This window comes from Alosa sapidissima, chromosome 5 (assembly GCF_018492685.1).
Source record: "Alosa sapidissima isolate fAloSap1 chromosome 5, fAloSap1.pri, whole genome shotgun sequence".
Taxonomy (NCBI): Eukaryota; Metazoa; Chordata; class Actinopteri; order Clupeiformes; family Clupeidae; genus Alosa; species Alosa sapidissima.
In genome coordinates, this window is record NC_055961.1 from 17309544 (window position 1) to 17333058 (window position 23515).

Sequence of the window (23515 nt, forward strand, 5' to 3'; positions counted from 1 at the left end):
TTAAATTCATACCTACGTAATCACCATGACCAAAATTGTACTAAAATATATATATATATATAGACCTATCTACCGACCCATTTTTTTTTTTGCCTGTTACTGCAAACAAAAATATTTTCAGGATGGCCTCACTATGCCTACAATTTATGCTTTCATTTCTTTACCTGATGTCTCTGTAGATTGACTGTGAAATAAAAAAGGATCTCGGAGTAGTTGTTAGCAATTTCCGCTGTGACTAGGACTTTCCTTTATTGGGCCATCATTTATGCAACATATTCTCAAATATTTCAAGCTGTACAAAATACAAATTCAAAAAGTCAGTCTTCGTGTGTAACAGCCCTAGCTGTCGGGTGTGGATAGCACAACAACAGCATCATGTGTGTAATAATGCAGAGAAGCAATTATAAGCAAAATGCCTCTTCTGACCTAACCAAGACCAGCCAGAAGAAGAGTATTCACTTTCCAAGTCCAAGCATAACCAAGCTTCAAATCCCATGACTGCTCCAAGTCTTTTGCGTAACAGCCTGCCATCAAGACACTCAGCCCACGGCCCCGACTCCATGAGATCTCTGGTGGAAGCGCAAGCCCCCGCAGTTCCGAAAGGTCTTACCGCAGATGCCACAGGCATACGGCTTCTCGCCGGTGTGGATACGGAAGTGTCGTGTCAGGGCCCAGGAGTGGCGGAAGCGAGCGTTGCAGACACTGCAGGCATAGGGCCTCTCGCCCGTATGGATACGCTGGTGGATCTTCAGGTGCTCCATGCGGTTGAAGTCGCGGCCGCACAGGGAGCAGTGGTAGGGGCTGCGGCCTGGCGGGAACAGGCTCTTCTTGGGGCTCCGGATGTGGTTCTTGCGGTGCCGGCGCAGCTCTTCGGACAAACGGAAGTTTTGGCCACAGACCTTGCACACATGCTGCTGGCCTCGCGAATGGGGTGGGTACGGTTGGTTCTGAGCTGAGCTGGACGTCGGGGGTGCCACAGGGTTCCTGTGCGAGTAGGGTTTGGAGAAAGGCACAGGATGCCCTGTGCCAGCTTGAGCCAGTAGCGCCAGGTCAGGGATGTCTGCAGAGAAGATCGGGGAGTCGGCTAGGAATCAAACACAGACAATTAAATGTTTCAGCACCTATTTACACTAGATAGATGTGCAAAAATAAATATAATCCATTGTTATAGCACATCTCACAACAACTCACTCTCCATACATACAAAAAAAACTCAATTTCATTACTAAGGTTAATAGTTTGGTAAATAGAACACTTTTGAACACAGTGATGCTTCAACCCACCCTACTTACCAAGAGAATGGCTCGTGGATGGAGTGAAAGTGTCTGCATCACAGCCCTGGAGCTGCAAGGGTTCAGGCCTCCAGTCCTCCAGGAGCTGGGACTGGGCAAGAGACAGACTGTCTGCTCCAAAGTCCCCATCATCTCCCTCTGTGCCATAGGAGACACTGCCCGAGCTGCAGTTCTGGGCTGTTACCTCGACTTTGACTGCAGTCCCAGATAGTTTGGACTGATCATCAGGCAAGGCCTGTGGGGCACTCTGAGCTCTGGCTGAACTTTCTTCACTGAAATGTGAAGTCTCTTTCTGGTTACAGGACCGCAATCCCAACTGCTCCTCCTTGGTCACTAGAGAACAGAATAAATCAGATTATATCTTTTATCAGAGTAGGAATAAATTATGCCTAGCCCTGCTTAATTGTATTAAGGATATCTACAAGTATAGGCTGAAAAGGGAAGAAGAACGTACCAGGCCCTTCCTGAGATTGTAGCTGAGGCTCCTCGGTCACATCCTGTTTAATGTCTTGGGTACACACACGTCCATCCTCGCGGATCTCACAAAAGGTTTCAGTATCGGGTGGCTCATCCAAAATGCCAAATATTTCCTTCACATCAGCGGAGTCGGTGACACGATGATTAGAAAGCGCTTCACCATTGATCTCACAGTCCTGTGTTCTGATGTTTACGGCTGTTTGCACCAGACCTGTGCTTAAGGAGGTTAGCTGGTCATGAACCTGCTGAATGTCGATGTTACAAGCTGCATCTTTCTTCACATAACTCGTGTGGCGTTGTTCTTCCATACGATCTCGCACTGCACTAAGTTCAAGTTCTGCGGCCTGTAATCTAAATTTCAGAGATTTATTATCACTTAACGTTTCGTGCATTTGGTCTCTCACGCCTCTCAGCACTTGAGTGACCAGTTTGGTGATCTCTACAACAGCTATCTCCACAGCCACCCCAAGCGCATTTTGAATGGTTGCGGTCAATTCGTCCTGAAAAGAGAAGGATAGCTCTGCGACAAGAGAAGAGCTGGTACTTTCATTCGCCGACATATTTGCAACTCGTTTTTTAAGAGACCAACGCTTGCATCTGCTTGAAAGCCACGTAGATATGAGGATGCTCAATGGCTATAGTGAACGTTGCCTAGCTAGCCAGCTCACAAGACAAAGGAGGTTCTAACACTGATGTTATATTTGTGCGAAACGTAATGAAGTTAGTTTTCACAACTGCTCGTTACGACCAGCGTTTGTTAAGTTTCCTCGTTGGCAATTAACGTTAGGTGTACCAATTTAGCGCTTAACGTTAACCAGTAGCTAAAACATTAGCTTCTAGCTATCGTGCTGTTTAACGTTAACTAACGTTAACTAACGTTGTCTACCTGCGGTTACACCAGATATCATAGCGGCCCATCGCTGTAAGCGATACAACCTTTTCCTTAAAAAAATGTTGGCAATATTCAAGTTTTATGGCAGAATCCGTATTAACATAAAACGATAACAGGAAAATGTACCATCACAAACACCTTCAGCGTTTTCTAGGGAAAGTTTACAGTGGCACCGTAGCAAAGATTGTTAACAATCTTTGACCGTAGTGCCCACTTCCTGTTTGTTATGATGGCCGATTAAAGTGGGCCTCTTAACATATTTCTGAGGTTCTTAAAATATTCCTCTTGAAACACAATTATGAAACGATATTAATTCATATTGCATATAGTGCAAATCATGTCTTGTTCTTATTTGTAAGGTATACTTGTTATAATGCTGTTGTAAAAACCTATGGTAAAAACCCAACAAAACTCAGGAATGTATTGCATTTGGCCAACATGTTTACGCATGCTTGTCATTTTTGAAAGCACCCGCCCCGCGAGATGACAGGTTTCATTAAAGCCACACAGTATGACTTTGTTGAAAATTATAATTTTGCAAACGACGATAAAATATAATGTAGTCGTGACAGCACAATGTTTACCCAGATTCTTTATGGATCTATAGGCGGTTTCATTTGTTTTGTGTGTTATAGGGCTATTTCAAGTTCAAGTAGGCTAGGTTATTGTCATGTAGACTCATATAACAAGAATTATAAGTAATGAAATTATTGTGCTCAAGAACCATCTCAACTTTAAAGAATAAATAGGGCGACATCCTTAATGATACTTCTTAATATTATTATTATTATTATGTTTGGACTTGCTGTACAATTAAATTAATAGAGCTCAGGAAGCAAGGAAATATGATATCCTGCCATATTATCAATGTTATATTGTTTCCAAAAATAGACACAATCTAGAGAGAGGACAATTGCTAAAATGTATTGGGGTGTGTAAATACAAAAATGGACATATGATTAGTGCATGTTGGCCCAATGGTTTTCCGAGTAACTATCTCACAGATGCAGAGATAGACCCTTAAACAGGGATAGACCCCTGAACACTGGACAATAATGGGATTATAAACTGTTTAATTTGCCAAAAAGAATGGCCAGCAAATCACTAAATTCATTGCTATTGGCATGATGTTTTTGTATCTGAGCTAATCGTCATTGTGAAGTTTAGCCTGTAAGTATGTTTGTACACTGACCTGAACTGAATTCATATAAAAAAGTTTATGTGTCTACCCTTTGAAGTTTTATTACTTATATCATACTCATTATTATGACCGCCGCGCAGAGAAGGACACTGAAAGACCGGGGTGCACGAAACTTGGTGGGCATGTAGCCCCACAAGGATAGCATGGAACCATTGTTTTTCGTTTTGATCTGTAACCCCCCCGCTGGACTGGACCCCCCCCCACCCGAAAGGAGGGCAGGGCAGACACAGTTTTCTGTGAATATCTCGAGAACCGTAGGGTTGTAATGAGGTGTTGTAATCGCAGGTATCTGTGACCTAACATGGTCAAAACTGCACGAAATTGGTAGTGCAGGATCATTATGACACCCTTTGAATGCACGCCAAGTTTCGTGGAATTCCGTTCATGTGGGCCATACAATAAATTAATTTATGTTACTGTACACCAACTGGCCTGTAGGTGGCCGGACACAGTTTTCTGTGAATATCTCGAGAACCTTAGGGCCTAGGAGGACCACATTTTTTTGTATGTTGGTCTTAAGGGGCCATGTCAACCCATCCCATTACCACTCAATTCATGTATACAGCACCTAGTTAAAAATTAAAAAGCAAAAAATTAAGTATAGTATAAGTATACTCTTTGCCAAGTTTCGTGGACTTTCGTTCATGGGGGGCTATACAATAAATTAATTTATGTGTACATTTAGTGACCGTACACCAACAGAGTTTTTTGTGAATATCTTGAGAACCGTAGGGCTTAGAATGACCATGTTTTGTGTATGTTTGCCTCCAGGGGTCACCCATTCCATATGCACACATGTGCATAAACAGATATTCACACACACACATACATTCACAGTAATCATACGTATGACACATACACACACAGTAGACGTACGCATGCATGCACATGCACACACACAGGCACACCCACAAGCACATGCACATACACACACACACACACATAAACACGTACACGTACACATGCACACAATTCAAGAATTTCTCAGAATTATGAACAGGCACGATGGGGGTGGGGTTGTATAAAATTTATTTTACATGTGAAATCTATGAACTAATCATGTTTTGGCACTTGTTGTCTAGCAGATACCAATGAGAATTGAGTGTGCATAATGCAATTCAGTGAGACAGTTAGAATCATATATGCCTTTCACCTTTTGTTTTTAGCCAGCAGCCAGACCAGCAGATACCCTGACTTTGCTGAATTACTGAAGCTAAACAGGCTTAGTTAGTACTTGGATAAGAAACCTCCTTGGAAGAGTATGTTCCTGCTGGAAGTGGTGTTGGTGGCTGGCCAGTAGGTGGCACTCTTCCATGTGGCCAAAAGCCACCAAACAAATATCAATTCCAATGTCCTATTGCGGTGACAGGGACACTGTACTGCAGGAGATGTTTTCCTTTGCATGAATGTTAAATTGAGGTCCTGACTCACCATGGTTGTTAAAGATCCCATGGCACTTATCGCAAAGAGTAGGTGGTTCCCTGATTTGACACACACACACAAAGACACGTAATCACACACACACTACACATACATGCACACACACGACACGCACAAACACGCACACAAACACATAAACACACACACACACATGCACCTATACAAACACACCTACATACACAAACACAAACACACACATACACACACACACACAAAAACACACACACACTGCACACACTCAATTACAAACACACAAAAAAGGAACAAAGTAGGAAATGAACACAATTTGACAAGCGTGACATATTTTTGTGGAAAAAATGTGCTGGACTGGGTGGCATCTAGTTATTATACCATTAAAATAAAAAAAAAACAAGCACTATTCAGCTTACCTTTTGAATTTGACCTTTTAGTATTAACTATGTTGAGCTCATTGAATTGTCTACATTTTTACTAAACCATTACTTCAAAGAGCCCTGCATTCTGATATTTCGGCCCACCAGCAAGGTGAGCGTTATGTTTTTACATTATTTGTTTATTTATTTAAAAATGGTCATAGATTCTAGGTCCTAGAGATAAGAAGTATATATAAAAAAGATAGTTAGAATAAATATTAAGTGCAGGATAGTGTTGTTAATGCATACTTATTTCTGTGGAGATGTACTATGAGAGAGAGGGCCATCACAAGGACTATAGTACTAATAGATCAATCAGTCCAGTCCTTGCACTGTGTGCATGTTCAGGCCTCTGCTCCCCTGTCCTCCTCCGTCACTTTAATTGTGGTAGTGTTGAGCTGCAGGTGGTTTGAGTGGCACCAGGCGACCAAGTCACCAAACTGATGAGACTCCTGTAGGCTACTCCTCCTCCTGGTCACCCCTGATGCGCCCGACGATGGCTGTGTCATCAGCGAACTTCTGAATGTGGCACAGCTCGGATGTGTGACTGAAGTCCGCCATGTAGAGAGTGAAAAGAAGGGGAACCAGCACCTGCGCTGCTGACCACAGTCTCGGATGTGATGTCCTTCAACCTGACAAACTGTGGGCTGTCCGTGAGGTTGTTCATTATCCATGACAACAGGTGTGGATCCACCCGCATCCTAGTTTGTCCTGCAGCATTAGGGGTTGGATGATGTTAAATGTGCTTAAGAAGTCAAGAAAAAGAGAATTCGGACTGTGCCACCTCCCTTATCAAGACATCTGATATATCTCATAACCTGCATGTTAGGCCATCATGGTTGTTACCACGTTATTACTACGGCTGTGATTACACAGTTCACTGCAAAGAATTTATACAAACAGCAATATCATGCTCTTTTTAAGCTCACAGTAATCTCCTCGGCCTCAATACATAACTGGCCGACCGGGAATTCTCCCGACCATACCATTCCGCTACTGTTAACATATACAGGTCTCCATAAGCTCAGGAAATGCACTGACAGCTTCCTGGTGGATTATGGTAGAACTTGTAGCTCATATACAGCCCATATTTATATAGTCCAAACTTGGCACACACACGTCAATCAATCAATCAGCCACTCAGTTCACCAATCAATCATTCAGTCAGTTGATCAATCAATCAATTAATCAATCAAGTACAAATAAATTCACAAAAGGCAACACATAAATTGGTTTAATACAATTGTATTTAGATAATTGCACTGTTTTTATTATGTTAGATTAGGTACTATATTCCTATCTAGATTTTAGGTTTATCTACGTTTACCATACTATGTCTCACTTGTATTTGTTAAGTGTTGTATGTGGTAGCCTAGGCTTATTCCCTTGCTCAACTGCAGACACTGGTAGGCATGCAATCAGCGACCAACAGGTGTCGCAAATAGTCCAGTTTTGGCGTGAAAGGGGTCTCTATTATGGGGATTCCGCATTTAATAATTAATAAATACTGGACACGCGCGCTTACATGCACAAACACATTCACAGAGAGGGAGAGACTGAGAGACCGACAGACAGAGAGAAAGAGAGATTGATATGCACAACAGTTTAGTCTCGCCTAACATGCAGTTCAGTTACTGCAGAGATAGATCAAACGCATGGGCTCATCTGACATGGCCAAAATGAAAGCCTATTTATTTACCATATAGGGAGCCGTCAGTTACTGACTGGTGCAAGGTTGGCGCTGTCCACTGTATCGTTTTCCCCCATTAGGATATACATCCTGCATGTAGCTAAAGCTTCTATCGGTTATCGGTCCTTAGGCAATCATGGTTACTGTACTGAGGGCGTTTTATTTTCGCCTTGTATGCTGAGGAGACGGGTCTGTATAGTTAAATAGTAAATATAATCGAGGTAGCTACTCGAGCAATTACAGGCCTACGACAGTTCGATGTCTGATCACACACTGTGTGTGTGAGTGTGTGTGTGTGTGTGTGTGTGTGTGTGAGAGAGAGAGAGAGAGAGAGAGAGAGAGAGAGAGAGGGAGAAAGAGAAGGGAGGGGGCGCGGGGGGCAACGCCAGAGAGCGTGTGTGGGAAAGGCGGTGTGTGTTCGCAGGCGGGCATATGAGAGGCAGACTTGGCTGCAAGAATTATGTTGAAATGAATAAGCTTGTTTGTGTTGGGGTACACTTGTTTCCATTTGGTAGCAAGAGGAGGTCGGGATGTTAACATGATCAACACACCATCATAATTTCCCGCAAGCACAGGAGGAATAACAAGAAACCTGGCTAACCATGGAGACCCAGGCAGTGGTGGAACAGCAATGCTATGATGACGTCCGGAAAAGCGGGTATCTCCGCAAGCAAAAATCTATGCACCGGCGATTTTTCGTTCTCCGTGCGGCTTCGGACCACGGCCCTGCCCGCCTTGAGTATTACGAGAATGAGAAGAAATTTCGTAGCAAGTCACCCGTCCCGAAAAAAATGGTTAACCTGGAGTCTTGCTTCAACATCAACAAGCGGGCGGATTCCAAGAATAAGCACATGATAGTGCTCTATACGCGCGGAGAGAGCTTTGCCATTGCAGCAGATAGTGAGGAGGTTCAGAACGAATGGTACCAGGCCATGTTGGACCTTCAGTGCAGAAGTAAGCAAACCATCATACCCTAATTTAGGCCTACTTTACTTCCCAAGCGCGTTTGACATAACTAGCGTTGTTACTCGGACAAAAACGTGTAGTCTACCTTGCATATATGCTACGGTATGGATATGCATAATTCATCAAAATGCATCATTGCAATGCTGCACTCCTTGACAATAACGCTAATTGTGATAGTGCAATAATAGTGTTAATGCACAAGCTTAAAAAAGCCTACACTATGCTATTTTGTATAGTAAAATGGAATGCGTTGCAGCATGAGCTGAGCTGCAGAGTAAGGCATGTCAAAATGTAAGGCTGGCTCGAATCATCTCTAGGCTGTTTGACGAATAATAGTGTAATTTTCATCGATGTTCTGAGAATTGCTCAGTCCTATTTGTGGATTAAATAGTAGATGGACGGTATTACTACGCTTCTTGTTATCATGGGTGGCGCATTGTGCAGCGCCTGGCTGCAGCAGCAGCAGCACACGACACTCTGTTTTTGTTTTTCTACACATTTGTGCGTGTTGTGCGTGTAACCTACATTTCTGTGCTAGAGCGCTGCTGCAGCGACCGCGTGTTTTCATTGGAAAACGGGTTTCTTGCTGGATCCCTCATATTTAGTTGGCGATAAATGTCGCCCTCCGCCCCGCGAAATGACCACTGTAGGATACATGTGCAGTTCCTATGCAAACATCACGTTTTCCTTTCACTTAATTAGAAGGGAACCACAACCGCGAGGTCAATCTCCAGAGGCAGTGCTTACCACTGAATGTGCAGTCCCATTCCCCTAACCTTAACGGAAAATGGTGAAATCTTAAGGACGTCATCCCATTTTGCACATATGGTGATATTTTGGGTCTAGTTTGAGAGCATATGCTTCATACACTGAATGGCGTTTGAAGAATGATGAAGTAGTTTGTTACTGAGGAACGAGAATCCCATTCAGTTCATTTATTTCTCACATTAACTTCACGGCGCTACGCATTTTTTCTCATAAACCTCCATATTACATACATATAAAATATAGCCAGTGTAGGCTACCTGAAAGTAACACAGACCACAAACACTTTATATGATGTAGACCTCATACTTTTCTGCAACTCTATTAGTACAACCCCAGAAAGTAACATTTCCTTTTGAATAAACTTGTAGGATTACATTTAAACCTTGCTCATCCCCGATCGTTGTGTATCACTGTTTTTATGTTCCAGATTCCCTGATCTCAAAAGCTGTTTTTTCCCCCATCTGTCCTTAGGTAAGACCCCAGAGGACAGTGGGAGTGGGGGCGAGTGTAGCCTTCCCTCTCCTGGTCCTGCTTTCAAGGAGGTATGGCAGGTGAAGGTGTGGCCTAAAGGCTTAGGTCAGGCCAGGAACTTGGTGGGCATCTACCGACTCTGCCTAACCGACAAGACAGTCAATTTCGTCAAACTCAACTCTGATGTGGCGGCCGTGGTCCTGCAGCTGATGAACGTGCGCCGCTGCGGACACTCCGAGAACTTTTTCTTCATCGAGGTGGGCCGCTCAGCCATGACGGGCCCTGGCGAGTTCTGGATGCAGGTGGAAGACTCGGTGGTGGCGCAGAACATGCACGAGACCCTACTGGAAGCCATGAAGGCCCTGAGCGAGGAGTTCCGCCAGCGCACCAAGACCCAGTCGGTGGGCGCAACGGCCGGCGGGGGCACCGCCTCCAACCCCATCAGCGTGCCATCGCGCCGGCACCACCCCAACCTGCCGCCATCCCAGGTGGGCTTCTCCAGACGGCCGCGCACGGAGACCCCCGGGGCAGGCGGCCTGAGCAGCACCAACACCTCACCCACGCCCCGCCACGGCTTCTCCCGCTCGCGGACGGCCAGCATCGGCGCGCGCACCGACGACAGCGGGTCGACCATGACACGGAGCACAGTGCCGAGCACCAGCCCCAGCCTCAACGGCTCGTCCTGCTCCACCACGCCCACGCTGAGGCCCAAGCCGACGCGTGCGCCCACCCCGGCCAAGATCACCCTCAGCCTGGCAAGGTACACGCCCAACCCCGCTCCTTCACCAGCGCCCAGCCTATCCTCCAGCTCAGGACACGGCTCCGAATGCGGCATCATCGCTGCCGCCGCCGGGGGATTCGGAAGTGTCGCCATCCCCACGTACGCCCGCATCCCGCAGAGGGTGTCCGTGTCTGGCTCGCCTAGCGACTACGGCTCCTCGGACGAGTACGGCTCCAGCCCCGGGGAGCACTCGCTCCTGGGGTCGGGGCTCCCCTCCATGTCTACCGTGGGCCTGGGTCTCCAGGGCGGCTCGGCCAGCTACATCGTCATGGGCCACCGGGACCATGGCAACTCGGGCTCCCACCATCGGTCGCACGGGCGCAGGATGCTGCGGCGCTCATCCAGCCGCGAGTGCAAGGCCGAGCGGCGGCTGCTCAGCAAGCGGGCGTCCCTGCCCTCCTCCAACACCCAGGACCGGCTGGTGCCGCGGCGGCGCGAGGAGGAGGAGGACGAGGACGACGATTACGCCGTCATGTCGCGGAGCGTCAGCAGGGAGTCGTTCGCATCTCGACGGGGCTCAGGAGGAGGCACCACCGCCTCCGCCGCCGCTGCCGCGACCACCACAGTGTTGTCGGGGCAGGGGGCCGACATTCTTTCGGAGAAGATCGAGAGCGGGGTGATCAGAGCCCGGGACGAAAGCGTGCCGTCCCTGGACAGCGGCTATATGTCGATGTTGCCGGGTGTCACGGCCACCACGCCCGCCTCGCTCTCTCTCTCCGTGGCCATGTCGGACGCTGGGTCCAAGGGGAGCAGCGGTGGGGAAGGTGGAGGCGGTGGGGGTACGGGCGGAGCGGACGAGTACATGGCCATGACCCCCAACAGCAGCGTCTCGCCCCCGCAGCATGTCGCGCGCCTGGCCGGCGCCACCGAGGGCTACATGATGATGTCCCCCAACAGCAGCTGCTCGCCGGACCTGCACACGGGCCTGGCGGCCAGTAACCTTTGGGGCAGCCGAGGCAGCATGGAGAGCCGGGCGGGCAGCGACTACATGAACATGTCCCCCATCAGCGCCCGCTCGGCCTGCAGCACGCCCCCGTCCCACCCAGACCAGCACCCCCTGCAGCCCAAGATGGTCTACTCCTATTTTTCACTGCCACGCTCCTACAAACACACGCTGTCCACGCGCTTTGAGGATGACCTAGGCCAGGGAAAAAGACCCGAGGCGGGAGGTGGGGGTGCGAATGGGGGCGGTGGGTGTGGGACTGGAGAGGGAGGGGGGAGGCGCAGGGGATACCCTGGCGCCCAAGAGGAGGCCTCTGTGGGTCACCCCGGAGGCTGCCACCTCTCTCTCTCCTCCTCGTCCTTCTCCTCCAGCTCGGCCAGCAGTGAGAGCCTGGAGGACCGACCTATGGCTCTGTCCATGCCGGGCGGAGGTGGGAGGATGGGCAGGGTGGGTGGTGTGGGGGGATTCTCAGTCGGCGGCGCACGCACCAAAGAGGGGGCCCACCATCAGCATCATCAGAGACGCGCAGGACCCGGCGCTCAAAAGCAGGGTCACTTGCAGCAGAGGAAGGGCCGCCCGTCCAGCCTCTTTGTGGACATGTCCAAAGCCAACACCCTACCCAGGGTGAGGGAGAACCTCCTCCCAACCGTGCCCCAGGGCCCTGGGGAGTATGTGAGCATCGCCTATGGAGGAGAGTACGGTGGGAGGGGGAGAGGTCAGCGGAGGAAAGAGTCTGGCCTGTCGGTGGCCCCAGGGCCCCCACGGCCCTTGCACAGGCCGCCTCCCTGCCCTAGTAGTGCCAACAACCTCCCCCGCAGTTTCTCCGCACCCCTGTCCTCCGCAGGGTCCTCCGAGTACGTCAACATGGACTTGGGCAGCTCGCCATCACCGCTGTCCTCTGACGCTCCCCCCCTGTCCACCTTCTCCCCGGCTCATGCTCCGACGCCGGCTGCCAAGGCCCCCAAGGCCCGGGAAGAGTGCTCGTTGGTGCCCCAGGCGGTGCCGGACACAGAGCCGGGCCACCGAAAGGCCGGCGGCCTGGCCCTGGTGCCAGCTGACGTCCCAGCCGCTTCGTTCACGGAGTACTCCGAAATGGTCTTTGTCGACCCCTCAGCTCAGTGTGCTAACACGCCCCAGCCCTCCGCACACACTGCCCAGTCGTCATCATCGTCCATCTCCCAAGATGAAGCTCTGACCCTTTCCGCTAAGCCCTTCTCCAGCCCAGACCAGGGGGCCAGGTTGGTCCGGGCCGACCCCCTCGGCAGGCGACGCCACCGCTCGGAGACCTTTGTGGGACCGGCTCCCCTGCTGTCCCTCTCCTCGTCCTCCTCGCCCTCCCCGCTGTCCTACTATGAGAGCGGTCAGGTAGTGGTGGCTTCCCACTGCGCTGCTGGGCTGGAGGGCTCTCCATGGGGCACGGGCCCGCCAGCCGCCCCCCCGCAGTGCGTCAGCACGGGGGTGTCCACCGTACCGCCCCCTCCCGCCTCAGCAGCAGACTCCCTGGAGCAAGGCCTCAACTACATAGACCTGGACCTGGCCACCAAGGAGGGTCTGCAGACGGGCCTGGACGGCTCAGCGGCCACTCACTCGCTGTTTTCCTCGGCCCTTGGAGGAGGCTCTATGGGGGGCGGTGCCAGCTCCAGCATCAACACCTATGCCAGCATCGACTTCTACAAGTCTGAAGAGCTCCGAGTTCATCAGAACACCAGGAACGAAGGCAAAGGTAAGAACAGCTCAGACATTTCTTTTTTTCCCCCTAATGCTTGTTTACCCTTCAGGTGTTTGTTTTTATGTGTTATTTTGCTCCTCAGGTAATTAACACCTATTCAGGCAATTCCATACAGTATGTGTCCCACAAGTTTCCCAAGAAGACATACAGGCTTTTTAAATGCGCCACTTCAATGCCATACTGAAGCTGTTAATTGATTGTCTGTTATTGCTGGGCTATTACACACAAGTCCAAGAAGGGGGAGAGAAAGGAAGCCTCACCGCCCACAGCCCTCTGAGTGCCATAGAAAAGACGGCTGAACTCATGAATGAGTAAAGCCCTGTTTCCACTGATATTTTTGGGTCCGCGCTGTTTGATTTTGTGCCACCGTAGTAAATGGCCTAGTTCTGCATGGCGATAGCTCCATGTCAAGGCCCATTAGGGGCTAGCAGGCAGGGTGCAGGAGTAACGCAGAGCTGACAGAGCGCGTATAGTAGCACCGACAGTGGTGCGTGTGGTCAGACTGTGGGCGTAGCATGACAGGGAACCGGAGAGAGAGAGAAACAGAGAGAGAGAGAGACACAGAGAGAGAGAGAGAGAGAGAGAGAGAGAGAGAGAGATCGGTAGCTCCTCTGAAGCTCCACTGTGGGATTCCGCACCGCATTTGGGCCTCGTCTGTGCAGGCTTATCTATATTTTACTCACTCTATGCGTCTAATTACAGTCAGTCTCGGTGGAGGTGTGTGTGTGTGTGTGTGTGTGTGTGTGTGTGTGTGTGTCCTCGCTTCATACCAATCAGTGGAATGCCACACGAGTGGCCATTCTCTCCCTCTTGTGTCTTTTCACTCTTTCCCACTTCTATTCATTCTCTTTTTTTCTCTGCTACTCCACTCTCTTCTCTCTCCATCTTTGGGGTGAGACTGTTGAGGTGGCATTTTCTGCGGAAACGCATAACGGTGGCTTTGGCGCCGAGTCTAACACAGACTTGCTGAGACATGTGCGGCTGGCGGTAGCAGACTTTCTGTGCTCATCCACTTCGGCCAACACTGTATCTGACATTGCACGGTCGTTCCGAGGTGACAAACATGTTTGTTTACATCATCTGCACCTTGTCCTGGTATGTGGGTCATGTTGATATCACAGAGTTTGAGTTAAGAGTGTGGCACACAATAGCAGACACACACACACACACACACACATAGTTATTGATACACACACGCATACACATTCTCACATTCCGAGAAAACTGAGAGGCACCGTAGGTAATGTGTGGTTCAGGAGCCGACTGCCAGCCTGATTCACAGCTCCATCCCACGCAGACGCTAGCCGTCTCCTCTACCACCTGCTGGAGGATTGAGGGCCCGTCTAGACGGGAAAGGTTGAGCGGGGTCACTGCAGTCCTAATCTTCTCACCCCATCCATGGCTCGCAGAGCAGAGTGTTCTGTAAACCAGCTCCATAATGGACTTGTGGGCACTCAACACCATTAGCAAGCAGTGTATGTGTATGTGTGTGTTTATGTGTGTGTGTGTGTGTGCATGCGTGTGCGTGTGTGCGCGTGGGTTGAAGTGTTGTATTAGTGACACCTTACATAACCTAGTCTATCCTTTGGTGGATTATTTAAGGATTAGAAATACGAAGGGATGTTTGGAAGAGGAGGGATAAGTGTCCACCAAATTCTGCCTCTGTTTTTACTTCTTTTCCACCCAGCAACACACACAGACACACACACACACAAATGTTCAAAGGACTCCCTTGTTTGTGATGTAAAAGCTGCTAGTATTATTTGCCAGTAAGCCTGTTATTCAGACAGTAAGATTTTCGTCATTACTTACATAGATGCTGTTACTTGAATGTTGCATTGTTTAAGTGCTTATTTCAAGTGACAATGGCTGGTAATCCAATTCTAATTTTTATATTTCTTTTGAGGCATGCTTTTAAAACAACACTTTTAAGCCGATGTGGACTGAGATCATATGAGAACTTTCCGCACGACTGTTATGAGGACAATATTTGTATTGTGATGGATGTGTTCAATTTCGTCATTAGGTACTTTAATGCTATTTTCTACCTATTTCTGCTCTGATACTGCTTGGGAAGTTACGCTCATCTTTTCCAACACTGTAAAGCCAAAAAAGACACGTGGTAGCCACCACCATAGCCAACCCCCCCCCCCCCCCCCCCCCCAAAAAAAAAGCTAGCATTTCTTCATTGGTACTTGGGTACTTGGATCTGAGTGTTGTACAGACGCTGCTGCGTGTTTGTAAATGATAGACCTCATTTGCATTGCAAATGCTGAACTGTTGTGACCCTTTTTGATAACATAAAGAAGTGGTCACGAGTCAGTGACAGGCCTAAGTGGTTTTGGGAAAACCATGGTGCCTTCAAGACATGGAGACAGGAGCAAAGATGGCCAAATGGTGCTTTCACCTTTTGCGTTTATCTGCTGTTGTGGTCAGAGGAGGACCGCTGTGAGGATCTGATCACATCGACTCAGCGCTGTGTGACCTTTATAAGCACAGTTTGACATTTTCACCCATACCACTTTCACCTTTGATAGGATTGTTATTATACTATATGCATAGTCCCGAGAATAATGACTAAACCCAGTGACACTTGCTACCAATACATTCACACACACGCACAGAAGGAGAGAGAGAGTTAGAGAGAGAGAGAAAGAGAGAGAAAGAGAGTCACTAGGAGAACAGAGGGAGAAGGAGGTATTTTTGGATTTCGATTTTTTTTTTGTGCGTCAAAGGAAGTTTGAGTCGCTTTGTTACCTTAGTGATGCCAATAAAGGTGTTGTTTTCTATGTCCATCTCTCTCATTGTCTTCCCCCTCTCTCTCTCTCTCACTCTCCTCTCTCTCTCTTTCTCCATCCCCATCACCCACTCTCCCAATCCCTTCTGCCAAGCTCATTCTCACCTTTGTTCGACAGCCTCTTTTCCATTTTCCTTTTTGCTATTTTATTTTATTTTATAACTCTTAAGACTGAAACACAAAGTGGAAAACAAACATCAAGACAGTGGGTCTGCCTTTTAACTCTATAATAAAATGCTCTTTATTGCCGTTACACTATGTCTGTGGTTCCCTTTCAAATTGGCTTGAACCTGTCATTGCATTGCCACTTTGCCTCAACACCGAAAGGTTTCAGTGACAGTCCTGTTCTCAGAATATGTTCCAGCATGACTTCCGGTCCCATGTGTTCTGTGAGCTGTTTTACCAGCCAGACTGTCATCGGTGACATTCATGGAATAGCAGGGTTCCATGGCAACTCTCCTCTCTTTCTTTTTTTCTGCTTTGGTTTTCGGTGCGGTGTGTATCTGGCGTGACTCGCCCGTGTCTGTTCAGAACTGTGGATGCTGCAAAATAAAGCATGTGTACTCACTAACGATCTAAGGAAGTTGTGTTCTCAGCTACTTCACATAGAACGTCCCCATGGAAATAGCACTGACGTCTCTTGTCTTTGATGGCACATTGTCACTAGTGTGCTTTACTATTTTTACCGTGTGTGTGTGTGTGTGTGTGTGTGTGTGTGTGTGTGCGCGCGCCTGCATACTACATATGCAGAAATGATTAACATGTATTGGTAATAGAATATCAGGCACATAGTAGCAAACACACACACACATGACTAGGATTTTTATGCTTGTGAAGAAATCCCCTAAAATTAGGTGTGAACATGGCTGTTATCCAGTGTTATTCCCAGAACCATAGATTACAAGTTATAGTACATCTGGAATGCCTTCTTCGCATACTTAAATAGCAGGAGCACATAAGATTTACGCTAGAGGAGACGTCAGAGGAAAGAGAACTTTGTGACGGTCAAACAGTATATATCTTTATAGTAGTGTAGCAGTTTTTTTCTCATTGTGTAATGAACAAATAATGGTCAAGTGAAGGTATGGGCAACAGTGTGATCAAAGATGCGGGCTACAAGCACAAAATGGTGTTGGTGTTTGTGTGGGCGCTCAATCGAGAGAGAGAGAGGATTTGTCTTTGAATGGTAATAACCAAGGACCAATGTCAGTTCCCAGTGAAGGAACATAATGCCCAGTGTGTTTGGACAGGTGCAGAGTGGTGCTGCATGCTACTGATGCTACTTTCTCAGTGCGTACGGTACGGATGTGTGTTTGTGTGTGTGTGTGGCACACATGAATGGTCATGCTCACACATGCTCTTTGCCATCAGCTTTGAGGGTAAGTGGAGTAGGAAGGCGGATCGGGGTACACATATCTTTGCAGTTCTCTGCCCCTCTGTCTTTGGATTTCTGTCCCTCTCTTTTTCTCTCTTTCTATTCCGTGTGTGTGTGTGTTTTTCATCTGTCACAAGAAGAGGTTAAATAGGAGCACAGGCCTTGCTCCAGCTCTCTGAAGAATGTTTACAACTGCTAAGAGGGAGAGGTGAAGTTGGTAAGGGCCCAGCTCAGCTAGCCACCCACCCCGCGCCGTGCGCACGGCTAAGTGCTGGCACACAGATCTGAGGTCACCGAGCCTCCTGTAACACTAGACTGGGTAGGTGGGCCCAGAGTGGCACTCCAAACCACTGTTGATTCATCCTGTCTTTTGCCTTGGCTTCCTGTGACGCAGGGACACAGAGAGAGAGAGAGAGAGAGAGTGGGAAGGGTGGAGGGAGGGTACTGGATGCTCAGGTGTGTTTTTTGAGTGGAGCTTTGGTTTGTGGCATTGTGTCTGGTGCACAAATGGCATGCTTGATACACAGTGAAATATGTCCAACTGAAAAGGGGGTAATAAAGGATGTTGAGGCTGCCTAAATGGTTAAACTGGACAGTACCAAGACCAGTAATCAACATGTCTCCTCTAGAGGACATCCGATGTTTTGTCTGAAGCAGTGGGAGTCCACAGTGAGTTAAGCCCGGTGTTGTTGTGTGTATTGTCACTGTGACATAAGTTTGCCATCAGTGGTCAACTCTGAATTATTATTTTTTTCCCCCTTCTTCAAATATTGTTTATCAATGTCAGTCACTCAGGCATATTTTTTCACTTGACTGAAGTGTTGTGTTCGAATCCTTTGCTTCTGTAGATTAAACAACCAAAAGCCTTGTTATCCTCTTTCCTGGGAGAGAATGTCCCATAACAATGAGATATAAACACACGTCTGAAGGGGTGTGTCAGTCCAAAAAACACCACATAGATAAGCTGTTACGTCATTGCACTTCATAATAGTCCAAAACACCTGAGAGACAGTCTGGTGATGTTGCTATGACTTGGATAATCAGGGTCAAAAACAAGTTGTCAAGTTCAGTAACAATTGTTAGGCTCCATGCTTCTGTGTGCTTATGAAAGGCAGCTCTCAGCCACACTGTGTGTGTGTGTGTGTGTGTGTGTGTGTGTGTGTGTGTGTGTGTGTTTTCCAATCAGAAGTATTGGCGTGGATACAATTTTATTATCTGTGACTTGCTTGTTACATTTTGATATATAAAATGTTTTTGTGCGTAAAAATGTTTTAGAAACGTGCATGTAGATGTAGGCTTGTTCAGTCATACAGCTGTGGTCACTGATAAGACTGAAGAATCCGTTGGTGAGATGGCAATAAGTGATGATGGTGGGTCTAAAAAGCTCTAGCCTAATTGTATATAAAACATGTAGTTACATCACACACTGTTTGTCCTGATATGTTTTGGACTGTAATTTGAACATTTGTTATCAGGACCTTCCAAATAATTGGTGCTCTACCTTGTCCTGAGAAATGTCACTTCCCAGAAAAGGGCAATAATCCCCCATAATAGGATACAAGGGAACCAAAACAACAACATTGTTCTTATGTGGTGAGGATAAAGAACGCTTTAGTCGGAGCACAGATTTGATTTTGTTTTTTTGTATACCCTGATTAGGTCAGATCGAGACAACACTGTGTACAAGACAGTGTAGACAACACTGACGTTGAAATTTCACTAATTCACATTTGACTAATTTTACTGTTCCATTTGAATTTTACTCCTATGTTTTTGACAGAGAAAGGTTTATATATTTTTCCTGGTCTCAGTCTATTCTTACACTCTCTTTTCTTCTTTTGTTCCCAGAGTGTTGAACTCACCCCTTTGCCCAGCCTGCATGGATCTGCACTGGCCCACATGTCTGCCCTACCGATGTGTGTGGCCGCTGGGTGGATTTGCGTCTTGACCATTGGGTCGTGCCCAGGTTGGGCAGAACATTGGTCAGAATCCTCCCCACACACACTCTATACTCATCCTCATCCATTCATTACGCTCAAATCAAACGTGTGCCAAAAGACTACTGGTCATATCCGCTAGGTAGCACTGACATTTCCTTCAGCCAATCAGGAGGGACTTAAAGCGACTCTGACTGCCAACAAAGAGCCAATGATTTTTTTTTCTCTTTTTTTCTTCACCACTTTAATGAAATTGTAATACAGATGTTATAGATGAAAATATATAGTATACATAAGATTACTGAATAGACATCTATATATGAATTTTTTTAAAAAGTGCCTCATTTTCGATTGTAGCCATTTTTACACAGAAAATTCTGAACTGGTCTGTGAGAGAAAAGTTAATTTATGTTCCTTGTCTTATATGTCATCTTCTTTTACTACAGTTGTGAATATGTTTAAAAGTGCAGACAAAAAGCAGTGCAAAGGTATAAGAGTAATAGTGAGCATAATCGGATTGCCTTACTGTGTTAGTGTGAAGTGTATTGAGAACAGCCTTCTCTTACTTTATGCCGTGCCTCTCGTTTCCATCAGCCAAAGGGCTGCAACTCAAGGCAGCCTACCACAACCCAGCTGAATACAATACATACACACACACACACACACACACACACACACACACACACACAGAGAGAGAGATTGTATGCTTGCACACACACTATACAAACACAGGTAGACACACAAGTTGTTAAACAGACCTGCAACCTACATGTGCACGTACAACTATAAACACATGCGTACAAAAACATGCACACTTAGCATGCTAGTTACACATACACACTCACTCTCAAACATACACATACACACACACACACACACACACACAGGTAACCACAAATACAACTCCAAGTACAATACAATGCAAATGTGCAAATGCACACAGAATGCTAGCATTTTTCCCATACAGTTAGAACACACTCACTGTTCACACATAACAATAATACATCTGTTTACCAGACCATGATCACATTTGTCGTCATAACTGACCAAAGTAGAGATCCGCTGTTGGGAGTTTGATCAGTTTTCAGAGACTGCTGTTTAGGTGTGTGTGTGTGTGTGTGTGTGTGTGTGTGTGTGTGTGTGTGTTTGTGTCTGTCTGTCTGTCTGTCTGTCTGTCTGTATCTGTCTGTTTGTCTGTCTGTCTGTGTGTGAATAAGTAAGTATGAGTGTGTTTATTTGCATGTGTCTATGTTGTGTGTGTGTGTTTGTGGCAGTGATAGAGCAGCATGATCTTATGTAATAACAAATTGAAGACAGTGTTATAGTGAATTAGTCTGAATACCAGGGTGACATTACACAGCCCCTTACTGGCTCAATTTTCAACATACTCCCTCACACTTAAAGATATTGCATGTGTAGACATGCACAAATACATACACTCATATACACACGCACACAATTTCACACCAGTCAGAGGTCATCTCCTTGATCCTCCATTTATGTACAGATTGCTGGGTAAACCCTAAAACATTAAAGAAACACACTCAAGTGCCTGCTTTCAGTAACACACTCTAACTTTTTCTTGCAAGAACACACACATACACACACACACACTCACACGTACACACACACACACACACACACACACAAACTGCCTCTGTCACTGTCGTGTCTCCTAAGGTTTATACACACTTCTACTCACATCTTTCACATTCCAACCTCTGGTCTCCAAACAAGAACCACACAGTTCAGATCCTACCTGTCCTGGGCATCGGTGCTAAGGTTTGGGATCCCCTGGTCTGTGTCACTGAGAGAGCTGTAGCCTAATAAACTTGTAAGAAAGATTTGATTATTGAAAGGAGAATCGTGATGTGATCAGCACTATATATATCTTTTTTTTTTTAAATGAATGTGGGCCTAGCTGTAGATGATGATGTTTAGGAAAGATATGTCTAAAAACAGGGTCTAAATATATGCTCATATCTTTTTTAATTCACTCTCTGGATTTTTTTTTAATGATCTGTTTGTTTACTGTTTTGTTGACATCCTGAATTTGTGTAGTTAATCCACTGAAAACTGTAGCATAACAGGGGAAGACAGTCCCTGGCTAAATGGGACCTTAGTGCCAAACCATCCTCTGGCCTTGTCTACACTCCAAAGTGTGGCCTTTAATGGTTACAGAACAAGTGCAATGACATGAAGTATTTACATTATTAATACCACATGACAGCAGTGCGAAGACTCGATGAAGCACTTAATGTGAAATGACTTTGACGTGGAGCATCATTTGTGCTTCTCACGTTTTCATGTTTGTCTTTCAAAGAGGGCGTGTGCGTTCATCCTGATGCTTTCTATTTCCACGCTCTGTCAGAAAGGAGTAATTTTGAGTCTGCCAGGCCACCGTAGGGTAGCGTCCTATTCAGCGTCTATTCATAACGCAGCACATACAATATGTTCAAGTCATCACACTGCTGTCATGCCACCGTTTCATTCTCCTCTGAGTCCACAAGAACGTTTTCTTTTGATGCACCGCGTCCCTTTTCTTTTTTTCTTGAATTTTCTGTGAAAGGCATTACTTCAGTATCCTTACCAGAGAAATATAAACAAAATGAGACATCACTCGTTTTAAGTTATGATGGGGCTGGACGCATTTTTTTTTTTAAATGTCCTTAGAAGTCATGTAAACTGCATCCTCCCCACCCCACCACACCACCTCAGATTCAACCATATCAACCCAACCAAGGTCATGGAAGAGAATTCCAACCTGAAGCTACATGTCCGTGCGAGTGTATGTGTATATGCCCAAGCCCAAACTTTGTGTATCTACCTTGAACTCTGAACTCTATCTTTCTTTCTCATTATTTCTTTTATATACAGAAATACCTGTCTTTTATTGCCTTATCGTCTGTACTAGCTCTCACACAATACGCGGCAGCTGTAAAAACAACGCTTTGCATTCTATAATCCCAATTCTGTTGAGTCGTAAAGATTCTTAGTTCGACAACATGCAGGGGCCTTAGTACCTCTGTGGCTATAGTCTAAGGAACATAAAAGCGGTACCAAGTGATGTAGAAACAAGGCGTAGGCCTATATATACTCCAAAACAAACAAACAAACAAAAAAACTTTACTGTCTCAGTATCTACCAATAAATGTTGGAAAAAAGGGTTTGATATGTACAATCAGGGTAATGTGGAGTTACCAAGCAGAGAGTGAATCTGTATACTTGTTCTAATGCTCAATAATGACAATGATGTACAAAGATGTATACGGAGAGAGGGTGGGGGTCGATTCTGTATGTTTCTGTGCATAAAGAGGGTGGGTGGGCGTGAGGGTTGGGGGTGCGGGGTTGGATTGGGTGGATATGGTATGGCTAGGGTAGCAATTTCTGTGATAAACAGGAGTTCATTAATGCTTGCCTGTGATGTAGACAGAATTACTTGTTTTCTGGGAGTAAATCTGGAAAAAAAGATTGGTCAAGCTAAAATATGTGTTGTGTGTTTTTTTGTGAGTCTGAACTGGATGAATGTGGGTGGGTGGGTGTTTTTAACGGGTGTTTCTTAAAACTTGTCTAGACTGAAAACCCTCTTAGGGATTAACTTAGCATGTCATCCCACCTGCCTAGCCCTACAGCTAGTGGACAGACCCTGTGTGTGTGTGTGTGTGTGCGTATGTGTGTGTTTGCACTGATATATGTGTGTGTGTGTGGTTATCTCCAGAGCAGATAGGTTTGTCTGATTGTCTTTGATACAAACAGAAACATTTACACAGCAGTACACACAAACACCTTTCTAGTCATGTAAAAAATGGCCTGTGTCCATGCTTGCATTTGCAGTCATTGGCCACCATGTGGTTGGTTAGAGAAAAACCTTCACCATAATTGCTATTTTTCAGACGTCTGAAAAACAACAATTACAGAAGTATTTTCCTCAAGAGGGAAGCTTCACAGTTCTGTGTGACTTGTGCTTAAGTACGCACATAAACACCCCCGAATTTCCTATTTTATTATAGCTGGTTTCTGGGAGCGTGTACAGCTCCCTGCAAATGTCTGTGCTCATTTCATGAAGTCAGTTGATTTGGGGATTACAGAGCATTATGACCCTTCAAGCCTTTGACACCTCAAATTTATTCGTAACACCCCGTCTTCACATAAGCTTTCTAAGCTATGCAGAAAGCAATGCATTTGTCAGTTTCAATTTTACATCATTTAAAAAACAGTGTGCACTGTATCCTACAGTAACACTCCAGGGTTTCATCTGTGTATTTAAAGGCCATACATACATTTTTTAAAAACAGAAATAGACTTACATTATCTTGTTATATATCTTCCCTATTGAGTGACAATAGACAAGTTAGACATAAACA

At 46.3% G+C, this 23515-nt stretch overlaps 2 protein-coding genes across 4 annotated transcripts; one reads left to right on the top strand and one right to left on the bottom strand.

Annotated features, from left to right (window-relative positions):
- Positions 1-223: 223 nt before the first annotated feature.
- si:ch211-284e13.5 (uncharacterized protein LOC793850 homolog) lies at positions 224-2873 on the bottom strand. Of its 3 annotated transcripts, XM_042093066.1 has the most exons (4): positions 2788-2873; positions 1747-2120; positions 1293-1625; positions 224-1084 (listed from the first exon to the last, which is right to left on the bottom strand). In XM_042093066.1, exons 2-4 carry the CDS (start codon positions 2075-2077, stop codon positions 540-542), a joined length of 1209 nt encoding a protein of 402 aa, XP_041949000.1. In that variant the 5' UTR covers positions 2078-2120; positions 2788-2873; the 3' UTR covers positions 224-539. The 3 variants fall into 3 exon arrangements, with proteins under 3 accessions (XP_041949000.1, XP_041948999.1, XP_041948998.1); XM_042093065.1 differs by having other exon boundaries at positions 224-1060; positions 1747-2847; XM_042093064.1 differs by having other exon boundaries at positions 1747-2847.
- A 4917-nt stretch (positions 2874-7790) lies between these two features.
- Positions 7791-22450, top strand: si:ch211-284e13.4 (insulin receptor substrate 1-B). Its single transcript, XM_042091796.1, has 3 exons — positions 7791-8338; positions 9590-13036; positions 19063-22450. Exons 1-3 carry the CDS (start codon positions 7987-7989, stop codon positions 19068-19070), a joined length of 3807 nt encoding a protein of 1268 aa, XP_041947730.1. The 5' UTR covers positions 7791-7986; the 3' UTR covers positions 19071-22450.
- The last annotated feature ends 1065 nt before the right edge of the window (positions 22451-23515 follow it).